At 41.3% G+C, this 23,499-nt stretch overlaps 1 protein-coding gene across 35 annotated transcripts in view; it reads right to left on the minus strand.

Annotated features, from left to right (window-relative positions):
- DLG1 (discs large MAGUK scaffold protein 1) overlaps window positions 1-23,499 on the minus strand; it is a 529,193-nt gene that overhangs the window by 191,361 nt on the left and 314,333 nt on the right. For all 35 annotated transcript variants that reach the window (XM_075132009.1, XM_075132007.1, XM_075132006.1 and 32 more), the window contains 2 exons: window positions 9,901-9,951; window positions 7,127-7,251 (listed from right to left, as the gene is read on the minus strand). In XM_075132009.1, the coding sequence (XP_074988110.1) occupies window positions 7,127-7,251; window positions 9,901-9,951 (176 nt within the window). The remainder of the gene's footprint in view (window positions 1-7,126; window positions 7,252-9,900; window positions 9,952-23,499) is intronic.

A 23,499-nucleotide genomic window follows, 5' to 3' on the forward strand; every position in this document is an offset into this window, starting at 1 on the left:
ATTGCATCTAGCTCCTTGTAAACATCCACAAAACTAACTCAACATCCTCCTTAAAACTCTACTCTGTCATAAAGCCTACAAAAACTGTGACAATAGTTAGGATGCTAGTGTGCTCAGACCACAGCCTACCATGCTGACTAGTATCGGCTCATTGTTTACTTGTACACTCCCATTGGTTTGGCTGTATCCATCTGTTGTCTCTTGTTCAATAATTAGATACTTTTGTTCTGACAATGGGGTCCTGGTCATTGACCGGGGCAACTATGTGTCACGATAATATAAATAAATAATAATATGCATAATCAATTCCAGAACTAGCTCTGTAAATATATATTAGAAGGAACACAAGTTTATCTTAAATCAGATTTTTGTTTTGCACAGTAATGCTGGCAAATTCTTGAGACTGTTCAGAATTAACAACTCCATAAAGACTTTTAGAAAAACCATTCGTTTCAAAATGCTTTTAGCACAATTCTGCATAAATCAGTGAATACTACCTAACTAACGAAGTGCCAACATTTTGACTAGATATAATGACGCATCTTAAATCTAAGCCTTTAATTTATTAGTGAATCACCTGTCAGAGAATTATTTTCCTTTCACTTCTAAATATTACATCATAAAAATGAGTTTGTATGGAAGACAGAGAGTAACCATACAGATGAACCTGGACTACAAAACTAATAATAATTTATTAGCAAACCTGCCAAAATTGTCCAATTCATTTGATCAAATCTTGTTTGCATGATCCGATGAGTATCTGGGGCAAGACGATATTAAGACTAGTTTGCAAAGAAACATGGAAAAGTTAAACCTGAATTCTAGAAAAGGCTGAGCTCCTGCAATAATTACAGAATCACTTCGCCCAATCCCCCCTCCATACTGAGGCAGGACCAAGTAACCCTGGACTAGACCTAATAGCCGTTTGTCTGTCCTGTTCTTCATATTCCAGTGCTGAACTATCTTTACAGTTAGCAAGTTTTTCCTGATATCTAACCTAAACCTTCCTTGCTGCAGGTTAACCCCGTTCGTTACTACTTGTCCTACCTTCAGTGGATACGGAAAACAATTGATCACCATCCTCATTATGATAGCCCTTAACATATTTGAAGACAGTTATCAAGTCCCCTCAGTCTTCTTTTCTCAAGACTAAACATGCCAACTTTTTTTTAACCTTTCATCAGAAGTCATGTTTTCTAAATCTTATCATTTTTGTTGCTCTCCTCTGGGCTTTCTCCAATTTGTCAACCTCTTTCTTAAAGTGCGGCACCCAAAACTGGACAGAGTACCTGAGCCTGAAGCCTCACCAGTGCTGAGCAGTGTGGAACAATTACCCCTCATGTCTTACATGTGAGTCTCCTGTTAATACATGCCAAAATTATAAAAGCTTTTTTTGCAACTGCATTACATTGTTGATTCATTCAATTTGTGATCCACTATTGCACAAATGCAAGGAGTATGGGGGGAAAAAGCAGGAAGAATTGTAAGTATTAGTATATAAGCCAAATTATAACTTAATCGGCATCACAGAGCCTTGGTGGGATAAGTCTCATGACTGGAATATTGGCATAGAGGGCTACAGCTTGTTCAGGAAGGACAGGTGGGTAAAAAGAGAGGAGGTGTTGCATAATGCATCAGGAGTATATACACTTATTCTGAGATCCAGAAGGAGGTAGACCAGTTGAGAGTCCGTGGGTAAAGGGTAAAAAATAGGGGTGACGTTATGGTAGTGGTCTACTATAGACCACCAAATGAGGAAAAGGAGGTGGATGAGGCATTTCTATAACAAATAACAGAAATACCCAGAACACAAGACCTGGTAATAATGGGATACTTAACTAATCAGACATCTGTTGGAAAAGTAAAGTGGCAAAACACAAAATTTCAAATAAGTTCTTGGAATGTATTGGGGACAACTTTTTGCTCCAGAAAGTAGAGGAAGTAACCAGTAGGACAGCCATTTTACACTTGATTCTGAACAACAAGGAGGAATTGTTTGTGAATCTGAAGGTGGAAGGCAAAGTAGGTGAAAGTGATCAGGAAATGACAAATTTCATGATTCTAAGGAAAGGAAGGAGAGAGAGCAGCTTAACAAAAAGGCAGACTTTAACAAACTCTGAGAACTGGTGGGTAAAGACCCATGGGAAGAAAATCTAAAGGAAAAAAGAGTTCAGGAGAGTAGACAGTTTCTCAAGGAGATAATATTAAAGACACAACTGCAAACTATCCCAATGCCAGGGAAAGATAGGAAGAATGGTAAGAGGAGCTCTTTAATGACCTGAAAATCAAAAAGGAATCCTACAAAAAGTAGAAACATGGACAAATTGCGAAGGAGCCATAAAAAAGAACAGCACAAGCATGTAGGAACAAAATCAGAAAGGCTAAGCCACAAAATGAGTTATACCTATCAAGGGATATAAAAGGCAATAAAAGGAAGTTACTCACCTCATGTAGTAATGATGGTTATTCAAGATGTGTGTCCCTATGGGTGTTCCATGGTAGGTATGCTTGCGTCCCTGCACTGCTGATCAGCGAACTTCTGTAGTAGTGTCCATTAGGCCCACTCAGGCACTGTCTCCCCTTGTGCGGTGCCACGAGGCTAGCCAGCACATGCGGGATAACCCTCCCCAGTTCCTTCTCTACCGCAGAGTCATTGACAAGAACTCCAAAGTAGAGGGGAGGAGGGTGGGTTTTGGATCACCCACAGGGATACACATCTCGAAGAACCATCATTACTGCACAAGGTGAGTAACTTCCTTGTGGTGCTCCATGGTAGGTGCCTTCTGAGTAGTATCCCTACTGGAAGGCGGGGACTTCAGAGATGGGTCAGTTACAGATGACAGTACTGTGGAGCTGAAGATGGCATTGAGGCACAGTCACCAGTGAGCACACAGCGTTTTGCGAAAGTGTGTACAGACACCTAAATTGCCGCTCTACAGATCTCTGAGATAGGGACATTCTTGAAGAAGGCAATGGATGAGGAGATCAACTTCATGGAGTGTGTACGAATAGAATCTGGAGGGGTCATGTTGTGAGCTTGGTAACACCGTCTAATGCTTTTTGAGACCCATTTAGACAGCCTTTAGGCTGATATTGTAGATAACCAGTAACCAGAGTGTAGCCATGGAATCCTTCAGGGTGCAAGGGGAGGCATCAGTCTTCTCCGCAAAGAGCTTTGTGCCCTCAAAGGGGCGGTCCTCAACAGTTGACTGCACCTCTTTTGGAAAACCCAACAGAGAGCCATGACGCTTGTTGCATCACCGTGGAGATGGACCTAGCTGCTTTGTCTGCCGCGTCAAGGGCAGATTGCAGCAGTGAACTACCTGTCCCTCCTATATAATGGCCTTAAATTGGTCATGATGTAACTCTGGCATCCCCTCAGCAGGGCCAGCTCTAGGCACCAGCAAAACAAACAGCTACTTGGGGCAGCACATTCCTAGGGGTGGCATTCCAGCACTGGCCAGGCCGCCCCTAGGAATGTGCCCCCGCTGCCCCAGCTCCGCCTCCACCTGCTCCCCTGAGCGCGCCCGCCACCGCTCCGCTTCTCCCCTCTCCCTCCCAGGCTTGCCGCGGCGGCACTGGTGGAGCGGAGGTGAGCTGGGGTGAGGAGTGTTACTTCCTGCGCTCCCCCCACCCTCGCTCATCTCCGCTCTACCTGCTCTCCTGAATGCGCTGCCTCTCCCTCACCTGAGAGGCAGGGGGTAGCAGGGGGGAGCCGCAGGAAGCAATGGGGTGGGGGGGAATGCGGCACGCCCAGGGATTTGGGGAAGGGGCGGAGTTGGGGCGGAGCTGGGGGACATGAAAAAAAAGCGGGGGCGGCCAAAAATTTTTTTGCTTGGGGCAGCAAAAATCCTATAGCTGGCCCTGCCCCTCAGTAAAGAAGACTGAGGGGGGATTTGTCAACTGTCTTCAAATATGTAAAGGGCTGGTATAAAGATGTCGGTGATCAATTTTTTCCCATGTCCACTGAAGGTAGGACAAGTAGTAACGGGGTTAACCTACAGCAAGGAAGGGTTAGGTCAGATATTAGGAAAAACTTTCTAACTGTAAATATGGTTACGCACTGGAATATGTTAATATGGGGGGTTATGGAATCCCTGTCACTGGAGGTTTTGAAGAACAGGTTGGACAAACATGTCACAGATGGTCTAATTTACTTGGTCCTGCCACGGGCAAGGTGCTGGACTTGAGTTCTTGAAATCCCTTCCAGCCCTACATTTCTATGATTCTAACACCCCCAGAGTCTTGTCCGCAGCACTAACACGGTATTCTCCATTTGCATTCATTCATCTCCATTTTTCCTTCCTAAGTGTAGTACCTTGTACAGTCCTGTATGGAATTTCATCTTCTTGATTTCAGACCAATTATCCAATTTATCAAAGTCACTTTGAATTCTAATTCTGACCTTCAAAAAGCTTGCAATCCCTCTCAGCTTGGTATCATTCCCAAATTTTATAAGCATACTCTACGCTCCATCATCCAAGTCATTAATGGAATAGTACCGGACCTAGGACAGACACCTATGACACCTTACTAAACATGATCTGACAATCTGATAGCGAACCACTGATAACTAATGATATTTAGTAATGATAATTTGTAAATAGTTTATAATGATAAACATTAAGATTTCAGCTAACTTCTACAAGAAGCATACCACTAGAAAGTGAAGTAAAGAAGTCCAAATGGTGAAATCAAAAATGGAACTAAATTAGTTCTATCTGCAGAACTACACTGTGTAAGTATTATTCACTGACAAAACCCTTCATTAATGCAGTTAAGATTGCCCAGAGTTATCTCATGCCCTTCCAGAAGGTCAAGTTTAGCAAAATTCAAACCTCTGCAAATCAGGAAATACAGAATTAAGGCACATGCCATTGCCACCTTAGTCACTGGAAATGATCTGAATGGACTCCAGGTGCATTCACTGTATTAGGTGTAGCTGTGCCAAATGGTGGAAGCAATAGCTGGAGCAGCTTAACTGTGATATGAGATCTGCAAAGGCCTTCCCCACCTTAACTATAGCTCTCCACATCCATCTGCTGCATAGAGGACTCAGAGAGACATTGTGAGGCCCATTATTCTCAATGAGATGATCTCAACTGAATGGGAATCATAGAATATCAGGGTTGGAAGGGACCCCAGAAGGTCATCTAGTCCAACCCCCTGCTCGAAGCAGGACCAATTCCCAGTTAACTCATCCCAGCCAGGGCTTTGTCAAGCCTGACCTTAAAAACCTCTAAGGAAGGAGATTCTACCACCTCCCTAGGTAATGCATTCCAGTCTCCCTAGGTAACGCATTCCAGGGAACACCTCCTGCAGATGAATGCAACCAGAAACAACAGCTCTGAGATGTGTTAACTGTTCCTTTTATGTCAGTGGGTGTTCCCATCCCCTCTCCCCAGTGCTGGAGAGATTGTGATATGCATCAAGCATGCTCATTCTCAACTCCTCATCCCAGTCTCAGCAGTGAGTTCTCCGTATATTCTCCCACTTTGCAGGTTCTCGGCTCTCCATCCAGAGGTGCAGGGCTTCCCTAGATAGAGCATGGTGAGGTGCTCAGACACCCTTACAGGGACAGGGTCCCTAAAATCCCAGTTCACATGAATTGGAGCAGGGAGAGGGGCTTAGACCCTCCAAACACCTGGTTAACAATAGGGGGTGGACAGTTACACCCACATAGATGAGCAGCCCCCACTCAGCATATACACAAGGAGGCAGGCCCCCCAGATCCCAGCACTCACACAAGGGGTCAGGCAACCCAGATCCTGCCTCACACATATAGGTGGAGGGAAAGGAAACAGCCCCTTCCCCTCTGATCCTAGCAGACACACCGCACACGAGTAGGGAGAAAGCAGGGCTAAGAGAACCCTCTGCCCCTATTCTCCCCAAGTCACCCTGCCATTCACCTGCATGTCCCGCTTCACTCCCAATCTCTGTTCCCAACCTCTCACCTGAGCCTCCCATCCTTCCTTCCCTACCATACATCCCCATTTATCCACCTCCCCATAATCCTTCCTCCCCTCACTGCAGCCTCAAACATCTCTCTCCTCCTCCCCCGCCACCGACTTGTACAACCCCTCATTCTCCTCTCTTCCTAACAAGCATTCAAATTTCTAATTCCTCCATCACTCAAATATTTTGACTATATTCACTCAAAGTCTAAAAAATAAAATAAAAGCAGTCAAACAAAAAAAACCCAAAACCACACCCTGACAAAGGCAGATTTTAGTAATATGCCTTCAGACCTTTTCCAGATTCCTGCCTTAGGTGGGACTCAAACTGACACTGGTTGTGTGGATCAGGTTCACAGCTGACTGCTTATCCCCTTCACCTATACAAATGTTGAATATGTATGGAAGAAAATGTTGGAAAAAATACATAAACCTTAAGAAAAGCTGTTTAATTCAGTGACTGTATCTTGGGAACCCTTGGCAAACTGACCCCAAATTTGGATTACTAACCCCACCCTGTGTCCCAATGAGTTCAGACTCAGGGCATCTGAAGAACTGGTGTAGAAAAGAAAGGTGCCTTTTTACTCCCACTCTCGTAGGCTGGCTTGGGGAGGGTCAGAATTTAGCGATGCTCAAGGTGTGCTCTAAATGGCAAGCTATAGAGGTCCCATGGGGATTTTTGTGTTGGTCCATAATCAGAAGAGTGCTCTGCCTCCTTCTGACATGACTCTTTCCTCAGGGTGTGTGTAGAGTGGATGATAGAGATGGACTCTACATCACCTGTGGATTCCCTGTCAGGCCAGAGCCAGGGTTGAGAATCTGTCCCAATCGCTTCTAGACAAGGGATGCTCTTAAACTAAATACTTACCTGTTGTCAACAGTCCTATTGAATTAAGGAAGACCAAGAAATTGGTACAATATATTTACACCATGTAACAGAAAACTGAATTCACTAAATTAGAGATGTTGGATTATATACAAAACAAATAAACCCTGTTTAATTTACGTAAAAAATTATTTATGTTACTTACTAAATAAACGCTGCATAAATTATAGAGTATTGTTTCTTTTAAATTATACCAGTAGAAGAAAAAATAATAAAACCACATGAAAATGTTTTGTCCTTTCCCTTCTAATAACAGGCACTGCATTCAATAACACAGTTGACATACCGTAATCTTCCATCCTGAGCAGCTGCACCCCCTGCTATGATTTTTGTAATGAAAATACTTGAGTCATCCCCAATGTGTGGGTTGTCCGTACCACCTGCAATGCTAAAGCCAAGCCCTGAATTTCCCTGAAAAATAAATATCACTTAGTTGCATAATTTTCTTTTAAAAATAAGTAGGGTAAAAGCAAATCAGGAGAGAAAACATTTTATGTTTTATCAAACAGATATAATTCCACTCCTAGTGGAATGCTGCTGAGCCTATATTATGTACTAGAGGATAACATTTATTTTTATTATTTTGGAAAAAATGGTGAGAAACTGACATGCCTTTCAAAAATAACAGAGAAACAGTTTCTACTATGGTGTAAACTCCAATTTGTTTATCGCTACAGGAACAAGTCAGATTGTGTCAATGTTCATGTTAACAATAACAACTAATCAATAAAGCTACTGTGGTTTCCTCTTTTGAGGCAAAAGAATCCATCGGTTGAAAAAACGCTCCAAACACACACACTCTCCAGGAACTGGAATGTCGGATTCTGATATTTTGTTGAAATGCTACAAATTATAGACTTTCTTATCCCATAAGCTCTGCAGAAATCACGTGCTCATTGTTTTCAGCAAATACCCTTCTCTCCTCCTGTTATAGTTTCAAAGGGGAAAAAACTATGTGGAAAACATAAAACATGATGAATGTTAAAGTATATGTTTTTAAGCCTGATCTAAATTTACTCTATTTGATTTTAAGTATCAGCTCACTGCTGACTTGCCTATATTACTGTCCTAAACCGTCTGTGGTTCACACTGCAAATTACTGTGCTATAAAGCTACACTGTTAGAGACTTTCTAGAGATGCTTTCCCACCTTGTTCTGTCCAAGTGTCTCAGTCTTACACTAACACAGAAGCTGTTTCAGTATCTGTCTTCTGCCAAGTAGAGTAATCATGGCCACATGGCTGACAGTTTTATAAAGTGGATAAATGAGTGGACTAGACTGAGACTACTTTTGCTTCACTTGTGAACTTAGTCAAACTAGAACAAATATTGCAATTATGCAGCTCAAAGAGATTTTAAAAATTCTCAAATGGAGAGAGAAGAATTAGTTACTGTGGCTACATCATTTGTGTCTCTATAACATGTTTGTTTTTCCAGTCACTGAAGTATTAATATTTTCATTTCATTTCAGATTTATTTTTGAGGTAAAGGAGAAAATACAAAATCTTTCTATTAATTTTGGATTCTTTTATACGCTATTTTACCCAAAGATATTTGTTGCTCCCTACCCCCACAAATCCTCCCAGGGGACAAAAGGGGAGTAAACAGTTTGCACCACAGATGAAGCTGTGAATTTCCACTATTTTCCTTGCTGTAAATCACCACTCTCCACATCAAGACATCATAACAGAAATACAAATTCTCCTTTCCTCATTAAGATATGAACTGAAATTTATATTCTAGAGCTTGTCAACTTTACTGCTTGAATGAGAAGGGTCCCTGTGGAACACCTCCATTTCTGCTAACTGATTATAAAAGAGGGTAGGTGCATTAACAAAATCTGGATCTCCCACTCTCTGCTATTTACTGAGTACTACTACTCTGCTAGATTTAGAGTCTGTTTATTTTATTTGTCATTTACAAATAAGCTGCAGGGCTTGTTTGATAATGCTATGGCTCTAAGTGGAATGCAAGCTCATGGAAGGACAATGGAAATTACAACAATGACAAATGAGCTTTATTGGTAAATGGGGAATGCTCAAACTGTTAAGAAAAATCCAGAAATCTTGAGCACAAAAATATCACTGCAGTTGCCATATACGCTGCTCGAGTCTAACAGAACCTGGAATGCACATAGATGTAAAAATGCTTGTTTTAACTGCAACATAAGGGTCCATTAGAGCAATGTGTATGAGAACTGTAGTGCCATTTTCATGCTTAAGGTTTTGAGATTTTTTTTTAAACCATTTGAGTTTTTCACAGTACTCAAATGTCAGAAAATCTCAAAAACAAAATAAAACTAATTTATTTAAATTAACTATATTGCCAGAGCACTGCAACAATACAGAGTCAAATATCACCATTTAATATTACAGATTAGATTTTCAGTCTACAATGTAAAGTACAATATACTATACTGTTAATGAATTCTCTGTTATTCTGTTAAAATGTTTATTAGGTAGGTAGATAAGAAAATCAAGTCATGACCTAATATATGTACAGATATCAAAATGTTTGGTTTAACTGCAACATTTAAGGATTTTTGTCTCACCCAAGCTAAAATACAAGAGCAGCTGGTAGACAGACTTCAGTACTTCTGCTGTCTATACCAGTGCTTAATTTGTAATTAAACAGATGCCAGGGCTCAAGCAATCTTTTTACTTTCACAACTGATGAAGCAAGCCCAGGGTTGCCAGGGCGATGAACTTCAAGCTTCACATGCCCTGGCACGAATTAAGCACTGGTCTAAACTGTACTGATATAATTATCAAAACTCACAAGACAGCAATTTTGGAATGGCTATGGAAGTTCCAGCTCAGTTATCCGAACGGTATTTAACAAGTATTAAATTAAGAATATAAAGCGTGTGCAAAAGCAATAAAATTTGTGCCCCTTTCATACTCACTATTCAATATATTTCATATTTAGGTTAAATTAATAGATCTAAAAATAAATAGCATTGCTGTTTAACCGCAGGCCGTCAAGAGGCCAATCTTGCCATATACAAATAGTATGAATTTCCTTCCAAATACAATTTATGGAATAGCATTTAGAATATTACCCTTTCAAGTGTAATTTCTTCATATTCATAATCTGCATCCGTGCCATTAACCTAAATGAAGGAAAAAGAAAAAACGTTCTGTAGAATTTTACACTCCACATAGCACAGAACATTTGCTCAGTACTCTGATGGCTTACTCCCCTCTCTGCAGATTGATTCAAATTCCCCTGTAAGCTTGTATGCTTCCCAGAGTACCCCCTACTCTAACCACTAGATTACGTACTGTACACTCACTTAAAATCTGAGTTTCAGCCAGGCTGATTTAGATTTAAGTTTTTAACCCCCCCCGGATGTATCAGTATGCATGTTAAAGATACAAGTTCTACATACTTTGGAGCAATAATCTTCTTTAATGACTTTGAACAAAATGAAAAAATCTCTAGAGATGAAATGATTTATTTTATGTTTAATCTAAAGAGATGCTGAGACCATCATCCTTGCCACTGTACCTATTCCTGCTAAGTGGCAGCAGGGAAATGGCAATTCTGCATATTGTCTGTCACTGGAAACTAATAAAAATACTTAAACTTTTACTCAACAGTCACAGTAATATTTGTCATTTATTATAGATTGTAAACCTTCAATAAAAAGAATAAAATAAAACAGAATATTTTGTAAATTAAACTTAAAACTCATATATTCTTTCCAAGTTTTGTTCCAGGATTTGGTGTAGCATGTTTCCGTCTTTAGAAATGAGTTGCAGTTAAGAGGAATTGTTTCAGAGTAGCAGCCGTGTTAGTCTGTATTCGCAAAAAGAAAAGGAGTACTTTTGTGGCACCTTAGAGACTAATCAATTTATCTGAGCATAAGCTTTCGTGAGCTACAGCTCACTTCATCGGATGCATTCAGTGGAAGTTAAGAGGAAAGCTTCCTCACCCCAAGGTGAGATGCCTGTTACTGACTGTGTTGGAGTTGAAATCCTGTGTCTTTCTTGGAGTATGAAGACCCATTAACAGTTCAGTGGAATTTGGCAGTAGCTTTTTGCTCCTTTTGCTGTGTTAGGGGTGCTCCAAGCAATGTCTTCAAAGCAGCTGTGTTGCTAAGCCAGTGTCTAAGCAAAACAGCATAGCTTCAACCCTTTGTCAGCAATAACAGCTCATTCAAGTTAGGCTTGGATTTCTTGGTGCCTCCATCTGACTGTTTAAGGTAGTCAGGAACCTTACCTTACCTCCCCTCATAGTTTCAACTATCCCCAAACTGGTATTTATCTCTATGATTAGCCTGATACCTTGTAGATATACTCTACTGACACCTCCGTACTCATTGCCAGTTGTTTACTACTACTAACTACTTTTGAGTACCATTTGACTCAGTTAGCTCTACCTTGTTTTTCAGTTTCTATTATCCAGTGCCCTCTAGATGTCTCTGTCAGTCACCTACTGAAATTGAAATACTGGTCTTTGTCATATTTATCTTGTGTTTCCTTTACTGGAAATAGATGATTTTACCTCACTTCTATGAGCATTTTGTAATTCTTTTTCATGCCTTATTTGATTCATTTAATTTTATAAGTTGGACAGACAACTGCCCAGATCTTCTGATCTCAAAGCAATATTGTCCATAACTTCTGGCCTCATTTGCAGTCCAATTCTCTAATCACATTTTAATTTTTCTCTGTGTTTAAACAGTTCATTCCCACTTCACCTGACTACAGGGGCTTAAAGTGACTTAAGCACTGATTTTGATAAATTCAAGACTGAATCCTGTAGTCTGTTGTACTCTTTTTTCCCCGCTAATGTCAATCCTTAAGTGAATTCAATTATATGAAGGCATGGGTGAGGACTTCAGCTGACACTGCATTGAGGAAAGCAATGTGTGGGAGTGATATAAAGAGAACGAAAATTCAGATTAAAAAGTAAATATCACCTTTATAGACATCATAGGCAGATGGAAGGTTTGAGTTGAAGAGAAAAGGAGTACTTGTGGCACCTTAGAGACTAACCAATTTATTTGAGCATAAGCTTTCGTGAGCTACAGCTCACTTCATCGAAAGCTTATGCTCAAATAAATTGGTTAGTCTCTAAGGTGCCACAAGTACTCCTTTTCTTTTTGCGAATACAGACTAACACGGCTGTTACTCTGAAACCTGAGTTGAAGAAATAAGCCAAAGAGGAGGAGTTGTGTTTGAAGATGATCCTTTTGCCCAAATGAAGCACTGTTTAACAAAAAGAAAAGGAAAGGCACTGAATGCATCCGAGGAAGTGAGCTGTGGCTCACGAAAGCTTATGCTCAAATAAATTGGTTAGTCTCTAAGGTGCCACAAGTACTCCTTTTCTTTTTGCTAATACAGACTAACACGGCTGCTACTCTGAAAACTGTTTAACAGTTAGCTGGTTGGAATTTGAGACAAAGTCACAACTTTCTAGGAGAGTAAAGGTTCATTAAAAGGCATTGAAAGATCTGTATGACATTGACAGCTAAGTAGTGTAGTACTGAGATCTTATTACTTATTCCGTGAACCATGTTGTTTGAGTGTGCTTCTAAAATTGTCAGTTTAATGAGCAACTACTTGTTAATGCCAATTCCTTGTTGCAATACAAGATGTTTTCCTCTATAATATTTTTAAATAGGCTGGTCACAGTTAATGCCATTTTCAAAGATACTATATTAAGTTCTAACTGTCATTTTACTACTTTACTTTCAATTGCTTCAAAGCTGATTCATTACACAGATTTTGCCACTTCTTTAGTCTTCCTCTGTTTCTCAAATCTGGGTTCAAAGATGCCCATTCTACAGAAAGCTTATCACAAAGCTTTGAAGGATTTGATCACCTCAAAGATCACAAGGCCTAACTTTAGCCTTAACTTTGCTAGATTTTACGGTATTGTGACACAGCCTGGCCAGAGGGCAGCAGGGGAGTGTTAGACGGGAGCCTTATTCTCTGCAGAAGGAAGAAAGTTTGCTATAGATTAATTAAAGCATCTGAAGCCAATTAAAGCACCTGAAGCCAGTCACCTGATAAAAAACCCCTGCTTCAGTCAGACAAGAGGAGGAGTTGAAGCAGAGTGGTTTGATGCTGGAGCAGAGAGCAGTTTGGAGGGAAACAGAGGAGAGTTTGGAGAAGTGCTGCAATGGGCTAAGACCACCAAGACACCAGGTAAAGGGACACCTGGTTTGTGCAGAGGGAGGGCAGGAAGCCCCACAAGCTGAAGGACAGGATAGGGAAGTAGCCTAGGGGAAGGAGCCGCTAGTTTAAGTGGTTTACCACTATCCCTACGGCCCCTGGAATGGGTCCCGGAGTAGAGGGCGAACCTGGGTCCCTCCCTCTCCACTCCCCTCCTCTAGAACACTAGTGGGGTAGTTAATACCCCAGTTCAGGGGCAAGAAATGGTGCCCTGAACCCCCACCCAAGAAGAGAAAGTGTGAGACCCATCATAGTAGTGCTGGCAATTTGCCGCACGTGGTGTCCGGGGTGGGATCTATGTGCTGGGGACTTAAACCAGGGTTAGCCAAAACCCTCCCATCCCTAAGATGGACGACATGGTCAAGGCCCTAATACATGCCACTGCAGCCCAGCAGCAGGCTATCTGGGTCCAAGCAACTGCCCAACAGGAGGCAACTTGGATGCAGCAGGAGACTAATCGTCTGATGAGTCAGGCTGTCCAGGACCAAACCAATGACCCGCTGTATGCAAATGTGAGGGAGGAGGTAGTGGAAGTTGTCAAGGTTCCTCCCCCACCCTGAACTCTACGGTACAGATGTGGGGACCTGCACGAAAACCTCCTAAGCTTGCTTTCATCAGCTTAAGTTAAAACTTCCCCAAGGTACAAATTAATTTTATCCTTTGTCCTTGGAATATCCACTGCCACCACCAAACTCTAACTGGGTTTACTGGGAGATGCAGTTTGGACACGTCTTTCCCCCCAAAATCCTCCCAACCCTTGCACCCCACTTCCTGGGAAAGGTTTGGTAAAAATCCGCACCAATTTGCATAGGTGACCACAGACCCAAACCCTTGGATCTGAGAACAATGAAAAAGCATTCAGTTTTCTTACAAGAAGACTTTTAATAGAAATAGAAGTAAAGGAATCATAGAATCATAGAATATCAGGGTTGGAAGGGACCTCAGGAGGTCATCTAGTCCAACCCCCTGCTCAAAGCAGGACCAATCCCCAATTAAATCATCCCAGCCAGGGCTTTGTCAAGCCTGACCTTAAAAACTTCTAAGGAAGGAGATTCTACCACCTCCCTAGGTAACGCATTCCAGTGTTTCACCACCCTCCTCGTGAAAAAGTTTTTCCTAATATCCAACCTAAACCTCCCCTACTGCAACTTGAGACCATTACTCCTTGTCCTGTCCTCTTCTACCACTGAGAATAGTCTAGAACCATCCTCTCTGGAACCACCTCTCAGGTAGTTGAAAGCAGCTATCAAATCCCCCCTCATTCTTCTCTTCTGCAGACTAAACAATCCCAGTTCCCTCAGCCTCTCCTCATAAGTCATGTGTTCCAGACCCCTAATCATTTTTGTTTCCCTCCGCTGGACTCTCTCCAATTTATCCACATCCTTCTTGTAGTGTGGGGCCCAAAACTGGACACAGTACTCCAGATGAGGCCTCACCAATGTCGAATAGAGGGGAACGATCACGTCCCTGTAAAATCACCCCTGTAAAATCAGGATGGTAGATACCTTACAGGATAATTAGATTCAAAACATAGAGAATCCGTCTAGGCAAAACCTTAAGTTACAAAAAAGACACACAGACAGAAATAGTCATTCTATTCAGCACAATTCTTTTCTCAGCCATTTAAAGAAATCATAATCTAACGTATACCTAGCTAGATTACTTACTAAAAGTTCTAAGACTCCATTCCTGGTCTATCCCCGACAAAAGCAGCATACCAACAGACACACAGACCCTTTGTTTCTCTCCCTCCTCCCAGCTTTTGAAAGTATCTTGTCTCCTCATTGGTCATTTTGGCCAGGTGCCAGCGAGGTAACCTTTAGCTTCTTAACCCTTTACAGGTGAGAGCATTTTTCCTCTGGCCAGGAGGGATTTTGAAGAGGTTTACCCTTCCCTTTATATTTATGACAGAAGTAAATGGCGTACCCGTGCAAGGAAAGACCAAAGGCCCAAGGCCATATTACGTGCTCAAATGCAATCTGTTGTACAGGATAGTGCAAATACGAAGGGAAGAAGTAGAGCAACTATTAGTCCCACGGAAATACACAAGGGCAGTACCAGAGTTAGCTCACAGTCACCTATTTGGGGGACATCTAGGAGTAGACAAGACACTGGATAGAGTCCTAAGAAGGTTTTATTGGCCAGGAATACGCGCAGAGGTCCAGCGCTATTGTGCCTCCTGCCCGGAACACCAGTTGCATAGCACCCAACCTCACTTGCAGGCCCCATTAGTACCTTTGCCTATTATTGAAATCCCTTTCGAGAGGATAGCCATGGACATAGTGGGCCCACTGGAAAGATCGGCACAGGGCCACCGAAACATACTAGACATCCTTGACTACGCCACGCGGTATCCAGAAGCCATTCCTTTAAGAAACCCCACATCCAAGGCAATAGCAAAAGAACTACTCCAGGTTTTTGCCAGAGTGGGCATCCCTAAGAAGATCCTGACAGACCAAGGAACCCCCTTCATGTCAAAATTAATGAAAGACTTATGTACCTACTCTGCATCCAGGCCATACGGACCTCAGTCTACCATCCACAAACAGATGGACTGGCCAAGCGGTTTAACTGTACCCTTAAAAGTATGATCTGGAAGGTGGTAGCAAAGGACGGAAAAGACTGGGATATCCTTCTACCGTATCTAATGTTTGCTACATGGGAAGTCCCCCAGGCGTCCACTGGTTTCTCTCCCTTTGAACTACTATACAGACGCCCCCCACTCGGAATATTAGATATTGCCAAGAAAGATTGAGAAGAACAACCCAACCCAGGAACGAATGTCACTGAGCACGCAACACAGATGAGAGAGCAAATAACTCAAGTAACCCCTATAATACGAGAACATTTGGAAAAAGCACAAGAGGCCCAGCAGACATATTACAACCGTCGGCCGAAAGTATGGAGATTTCAGCCAAGGGAACTGGTGATGGTGCTAGTGCTGACAGCAGAAAGCAAACTCCTGGCCAGCTGGCATGGACCATATGAGATACTGGAAGCCATTGGGGAGGTGAACTATAAGGTCAGACAACCAGACCGCCAAAGGCCAGAGCAAATCTACCACATCAACTTACTGAAGCCCTGGTGTGACCGGTCATTCGGGGAGCTCCACCCCAAACAGATGACCCACAGGGGCAGGTGAAGATATCTCCTGAGTTAACTCCAGAACAACGAACAGAGGTCATTGATATGATCTAATGGAACCAAGACCTGTTCTGTACACAGCCGGGCTGTACAACACTGGTCCAACATCATACTGTCACCAGTCCCAGAGTAAAAGTGACAATACGACTGTACCAAATACCGGAAGCTAAAGGGAAGAAATTAGGACAGAAGTGAAGAAGATGCTGGCACTCAGGGTTATTGAAGAATCCCACAGCCAGTGGTCCAGCCCTATCGTCCTAGTCCCCAAGCCTGACGGCATCCTGAGGTTTTGCAACGACTTCCAGAAATGGAATGAAGTATCCCAATTCGATGCCTATCTGATACCATGCATTGACGAGCTAGTTGATCAGTTAGGCAAGGCCCGATACCGAACCACTCTGGACCTGACCAAAGGATATTGGCAAATTCCCCTGGCCGAGAATGCCAAGGAAAAGACTGCCTTCTCTAAACCCGATGGACTGTTCCAATACACTGTCCTCCCTTTCAGACTCCATGGGGCCCCTGCAACATTCCAACAACTTATGGACAAATTGCTGCAAACCCATGCCAAGTATGCTGCTGCCTATCTGGACGACAGTCATCCATAGCCCTGACTGGGAAATGCACCTAGGAAAAGTAGAAATGGTGCTAGATGCCCTCTGGAAGGCCGGCCTCACTGCCAACCCTCTCAAGTGCGTGATAGGACTAGCTGAGGCCATATACCTCGGGTATGTAGTAGGGAGAGGTTTGGTGAAACCCCAATGAAACAAAGTGGAGGCAACACAAAGTTGGCCTCAACCAGTCCGCAAAAAGCAGGTCAGAGCATTTCTAGGGATAGTAGGATACTATCGGAGATTCATACCTCATTTCGCCACAAGAGCAGGGCCATTGACAGATTTGATAAAGGCTCACGGCCCTGAGATAGTAAAGTGGACTGATGCGGCAGAAGGAGCATTTGCAGATGTAAGGACAGCCCTTTGCTGCCATTCTGTACACACAGCCCCAGACTTTGAGAGGGAATTCATCCTATAAACAGATGCCTCAGAGGTAGGGGTGGGAGCCGTCCTTTCGCAGATGGTAGGGGAGGAGGAACACCCGATCTTGTACCTCAGCTGGAAACTCCTCCCCAGGGAACAAAAGTACGCAGCCGTTGAAAAGTAATGTCTAGTGGTAAAATGGGCTATGGAGACTCTCTGCTACTACCTACTGGGGTGGCGGTTTACCCTTGTGACAGACCACGCCCCACTCCAGTAGATGCACAGAAACAAGGAGAAGAACGCAATGGTGACTAGGTGGTTCCTATCCCTGTAGCCTTTCCATTTCCGGGTACAGCATAGGGCCGGAAGCCAACACGGCAACGCTGATGGCCTATCACAACAGCACTACCTCTCGTCCCAAGTAGTCCAACCCCATGGTGTTGTGCAGGGGAGCGGGATATGTGATGCAGCATGGCCAGAGGGCAGCAGGAGAGTGTTAGACGGGAGCCTTATTCCCTCTAGAGGGAAGAAAGTTTGCTACAGATTAATTAAAGCACCTGAAGTCAATTAGAGCACCTGAAGCCAGTCACCTAATAAATCTCCCCTGCTTCAATCAGACAAGACGAGGAGTTGAAGCAGAGTGGTTTGGTGTTGGAGCAGAGAGCAGTTTGGAGGGAAGCAGAGGAGAGTTTGGAGAAGTGCTGCGGTGGCCTAAGACCACCAAGACACCAGGTAAAGGGACACCTGGTTTGTGCAGAGGGAGGGCAGGAAGCCCCACAAGCTGAAGGGCAGGAGAGGGAAGTAGCCCAGGGGAAGGAACTGCTAGTTCAAGTGGTTTACTGCTATCTCTAGGGCCCCTGGGCTGGGACCCAGAGTAGAGGGCAGGCCCAGGTCCCTCCCTCTCCACTCTCCTCCTCTAGGACACTAGTGGGGCAGCTAATATCTCAGTTCAGGGGCAAGAAACAGTGCTCTTAACCCTTCCCCCACCCCCAAGAAGAGAAAGTGCAAGACTCATCATATTAGTGCTGGCAATTTGCCACAGTATTTAAGACAGTATTCTCATCTATTGTATTACTTGTTTTCTATTTTGGAGGTCTCAGTCTTCCTGTATAGTGTTAGATATCTTTCTTTTGTAGCCATTGTTTTCATGACATTTGTAAAGGGACTTTTTCCTGTTGTCATATTTCTGTTGAATGCTGCAGAACTCTATTCATAATTCAGCTACACAGACAAATACCATTCTATCACGGACAATTATGAGGTTTAAATTTTCCTACTTTTCTGATGTCTGCAAATATCAAGACTATGTCTGTATAACAGTATATACAGTATACAGTATATAAAATTAGTATAATTTTTTAATTAAACACGTATGACTAATATTTTGGTTATGTTCTTAGAGATTCCTATTGGTTTATCTTATTTGCTATGTCTACAGATCAACTATTTAAAGTATATCTCCAGAATGTACCGAGAGCTGCTTTTTCATTTTAATTTCAAAATTGAGTGTTCACATTAACTCAGTTGGTAACTTGTCAGTTTTACTTGTTGATTATTATAAACATGTGACATTTCACTCCTTGGCTAAAATCCATGAAGTACTCTTATTAGAATATAATACTACTGTAATGTCCATCTCACTAGGCTTCCTCCTCCATCAGTGCTCTTCAGTATATTTGGGTTCACACAACTAACCTCATTGCTCAGATATGGATATTTTCATGGTTAGCCATTACTTTCATACCTTTCCTAATTACTGACATGTTCAATTAAGTTTAACATTTATCAGTGGATTATTAAATTCCACATACCATTTCATCATTTCATCTGCACAATCTACTTCGCATTCTATTAATAATTTATCATTAACTTCCTTCTTTGCTTCCATTTTCTGGGTATCACGGATTTCCTTTTCTTCCTTGGAAAGCTCTTCCAAGAGACAATTGTTTTTAAATATTTTGGATTGTTTAGATTTTAGCTGATAGTAATGAATATAAATAAGAAGTTAGGAATTATAGAAAATTAATAAGAGAAGCCAAGGGACACTAGGAGAAACCTATGACTAGCAAAGTTAAGGACAATAAGGGAGTTGTTAAAAAAATATATTAGGAACAAAAAGACTCCTGACAACGGTATTCATCCATTACTTGGTGGAAATGGTAATATTATCCGTAATAATGCAGAAAAGCCAGAGATGGCCATTAAATATTTCTGTTTTTCATTTGGGAAAAAATCAGATGATACAGTCTCATCATATGGTGATGACAACACTCTTTCCATTTAATTAGCAGCTCTGGAGGGCATTAAACAGAAGCTACTAAAGATAGACATTTTTAAATTAGCTGGTCCAGACAACTTGCACCCAAATCTTAACAAGTTTAAAAGAGCTGACTGAGGTTGTTGCTGGATCACAATTGTAGTTATCACAGTTCAAGAAGGATGTTGTTAAACTGGAGAGGGTTCAGAGAAGAGCCACAAGAACCCTTCAATTATTAGAAAGCATGCCTTATAGTGATAAACACAAGGAGCTCAATCTATTTAGCTTAACAAAGAGACTGTTAAAAGGTGACATGATGATAGTCTATACGTACCTACATGGGGAAATAATATTTAACAACAGGCTCTTCAATTTAGCAGAGAAAGGTGTAACATGAGCCAATGGCTGGAAGTTGAAGCTACACAAATTCAGACTGGAAATAAGGCATACATTTTAAATGGTGAGCATAATTAATCATTGGAATAATTTATCAAGTGTCACGGTGGATTCTCCATCACATCCAATTTTTAAATCAAGATTGGATGCTATTCTAAATGATATGTTCTAGGACTTATTTTGGGGAAGTTCTATGGCCTATGTAATACAGGAAGTCAGACTAACTTATCATAATGGTCCCTTTGGGCCCAAATCATCTATGAATCTAGATTTAGTTGTTGTTTTAACATTAAGTGGATGACTTGAATGTAAAGTCAATTTCCATTGCTACTGAAACACAGTTTTCTTTAATATTATAAAGCCCCATGCCACATTAGATTGGCTTTCAAGGTACGTTAATACAAAATAGTAATTACTATCTTAAGTGCATTTCCTATATTCTTAACACCCTAAAAATCACAGCTTGAAAAACATTAGCTAAAACTAAACCCCTCCATAACATTTATGCAAAACTGTCATCATATAAAAAAACATACAGCATTTGTAAACACTGCCACAGCCCAGTACCTGAGATACCAGTTTTCCCAATACTTAAAAGGCAAAGTATCTGTGGAAACTTGGCAATTTAAAATAAAATGGTGACCACAGTACTGCATGCACATATTCTTCATTTAAAATGTGAGAGACAACAGTATTGATAATTATTTGTTCTTTGTAGAAAAATGTGTACATTATATTGAAATTGTTTCTATTCCATATGAAAATGCTTTTCTTTTTACCTCTTACATTTTGCATTAAATGTTAACAAACATAAAGGCTAGGATTTTCACAGGAGCCTACTGACATAATTTCAAAGGTTTAAGGCAAGAAAAGACCATTAGATCATCTAGTCTGACCTCCTGTACAGCACAGACCATTATATTTCATCCAAATATCCCTGTACTAAGCCCAACAAGTTTAGACAACAGTATTTTGGTCCTCAGGAGTCTAAATTGTGTGCCCAACCCACCGCTCACACAGGCCATAGACTTTCTAACAGAAACTGGATCAAAGCATATTGAACATATTTTCTAGTTCAAACAGAAATTATTTCAGGGAAGTCCTACAGCCTGGATTCTAGCTTTTCTTATTGGCTACATCTACACTGCAGACCTCTTGTGGCAGTGTCTAATGTAAGTGTAGCTACACACAACAGTGAAAAGTAGGCTGTGTCCACACTGCAGTGTGTAATCAGGTCAATGAAAGGCTCTGGCAGGGAAAGGCAGCAAGAAAAGGCTCAGCAGAGGGGAAGTTCCTGGAATCTTTCCCCACTGCCTCCCTTTGCCAGAGTCTTTCACTGCAGCAGGTAAAGGCTCTGGCAGCTCCCCATTACTGGAGAAGCCGCTGAAGTCTTTTCCCACTGCCAGAATCTATCATAAATTTAGGGTAAAAACATGATAGGGACGTTATAATTATCCAAGCACTACAAACTCATGACATTCAAAGTTAAGGGGTTACATTAAATCCAAACATATTAAGATACGTAAACACACAGTAAATGTGCCAAATAACCCAAATTCCACCCTATAGTGACAACATAAGGAGAAAAAAATGAGTTTAAAATCCAGTTTCTTTCACTCTAGATATCGAAACACTATTATGAACTGAGGTTTCAGAGTAACAGCCGTGTTAGTCTGTATTCGCAAAAAGAAAAGGAGTACTTGTGGCACCTTAGAGACTAACCAATTTATCTGAGCATAAGCTTTCGTGAGCTGTAGCTCACAAAAGCTTATGCTCAAATAAATTGGTTAGTCTCTAAGGTGCCACAAGTACTCCTTTTCTTATGATGAACTAATTATAATTAGATGTTTATTGTACTGTGTTACTACTGGGTGTATTAATTTTGCATTACCATACTTCAACACATTTTGACTGTAGCCAGGAATAGTGCTTGAAACACTAGAACAGCTGAGCAGAGTGTTGGGTGAATACTGTGCTCCCCGCTGAATGAGACTGTAGAGAAAGAACAGGTAGGGGTTTTTTTACACCTGAAATCAATAAGCAGAAGAGGAAACAGATACTTATGTTACTAAGCTGAGAACCTTGGCTTCCACATGTAACTGTGATCAGGGAATCTTATGTCTCCAGAGAAAGGGCTGTTTGTGAGACATGATTATAACCTAAGGGAGCAATTACTGATAAAAAGAGATCAAACCTTGGAGAAATGCGTCCAAGTAGCAAAGGCTGTTAAACTAACCAAGGAAAGGATCAAAACAATAACAGCCACCAATACTGAAAAAGTACACATACTCAAGCCAAAAGAACTTAAGGGGCAGGACAGAGACAGACCAACAGAGAGTGGAGGTATCATAGTCTAGAATATGTACTGGAAAAATGTCCAGACTATGGGCAATGGTGCAAGGAGGGTGGGAAACCAATCTACCAAAGAAAAATTCCAGCAGTTCATGCTGTGACACAAGAAACAGAAACTATCTTCAGTGTGACCATGGTAAATCCGAAGTCTCTCAATGTACATGCACTGGAGAAAGCAACTATCAGCTATTCAACCTCCATATTTGCAAATATTCTATTAGATCAATAACAAATGCGGCTCCAGATGAATTGTGAAACAACCTGCAACGTAGTTCAAGGCAGGGCAGTGCAAGCCATAGATTTGGTTGCAGGACAGCACGAGAAAAGTCTCAACATGACAGAGAACAGGACAGATTCTAACGACATAAAAGGTCATATTCCAAGGAGATATACATTTAAAGGACAAGCTTAAGTTGGAAGTGGCATTCCTATGTGCAACCCATGAGAATATCAAAACATAAAACTGCATTACCCCTTGTGGAGCCACACAAGAAGGAACTGGAATACCTGCAAACAAGAAGCATCATTTGCCCCACTGAAACTAGCACAGAGTTCATCAGCAGCCTAGTAGAGGTACAACAACCTTCAGGTAAAAAGGAGGTACAAAAACTGAGAAACTGTATCCCTTGGAGCACGGAAAAGCTCACTTACCCATTACCAACAACCAGGGTGGATTTGATTTAAATCACTAGTCAGGAAGACTTGATTTAATCAGGGATTTCTCCATAAAAGTGCATTCTCGTTGGTTGTTATAACCTTAATATACATTCTTCACAACTTAGAGATAGATGCAGGTTTTGTTTTTAGAAGCTACACACTATACATTTTTAAGTGATTTATTCTGAAAACTTTTCAAACTAGTTTTACAGCTATATCACAAAATAAATGATTGGTTATTTCATTTACCAAAGGTAATTGAAGCAGATAGTTCACCTCCCAATGACTTCATAAATATCTCCAATTCAACAGGTTAATCATTAATATTTGGAAGATTTTCTTGCCATGCTGTTTTGGGAGGAGATCACCACCAAACATACATTTAAACTGTTTTATTTAACTAAAACAACAACGTTATGTATTCTGGATTTTTTTTTTAACAGCAAACATAATATTTTAAAAAAACAAGCATATGAATTTTTGAATTTAAACATTCAAGTTCTTTAAAATCAGGTTTGTTTTTGTTCAAATTGTTTTTAACTAAAATAGTTAAATTAAATATTAAAAAAAAAAATCAACTATGTCAGCCAGGTCAACACGAGAAACTTTAAATATTGGCTTCTGCAGCTAACTCAGTCGTCTTCACCTTAATTTTCCTGTCTGTTCGTAATCTGAAAAAGAAAAACCAGCTT

Source organism: Caretta caretta, chromosome 9 (genome assembly GCF_965140235.1).
Source record: "Caretta caretta isolate rCarCar2 chromosome 9, rCarCar1.hap1, whole genome shotgun sequence".
Lineage (NCBI taxonomy): Eukaryota > Metazoa > Chordata > Testudines > Cheloniidae > Caretta > Caretta caretta.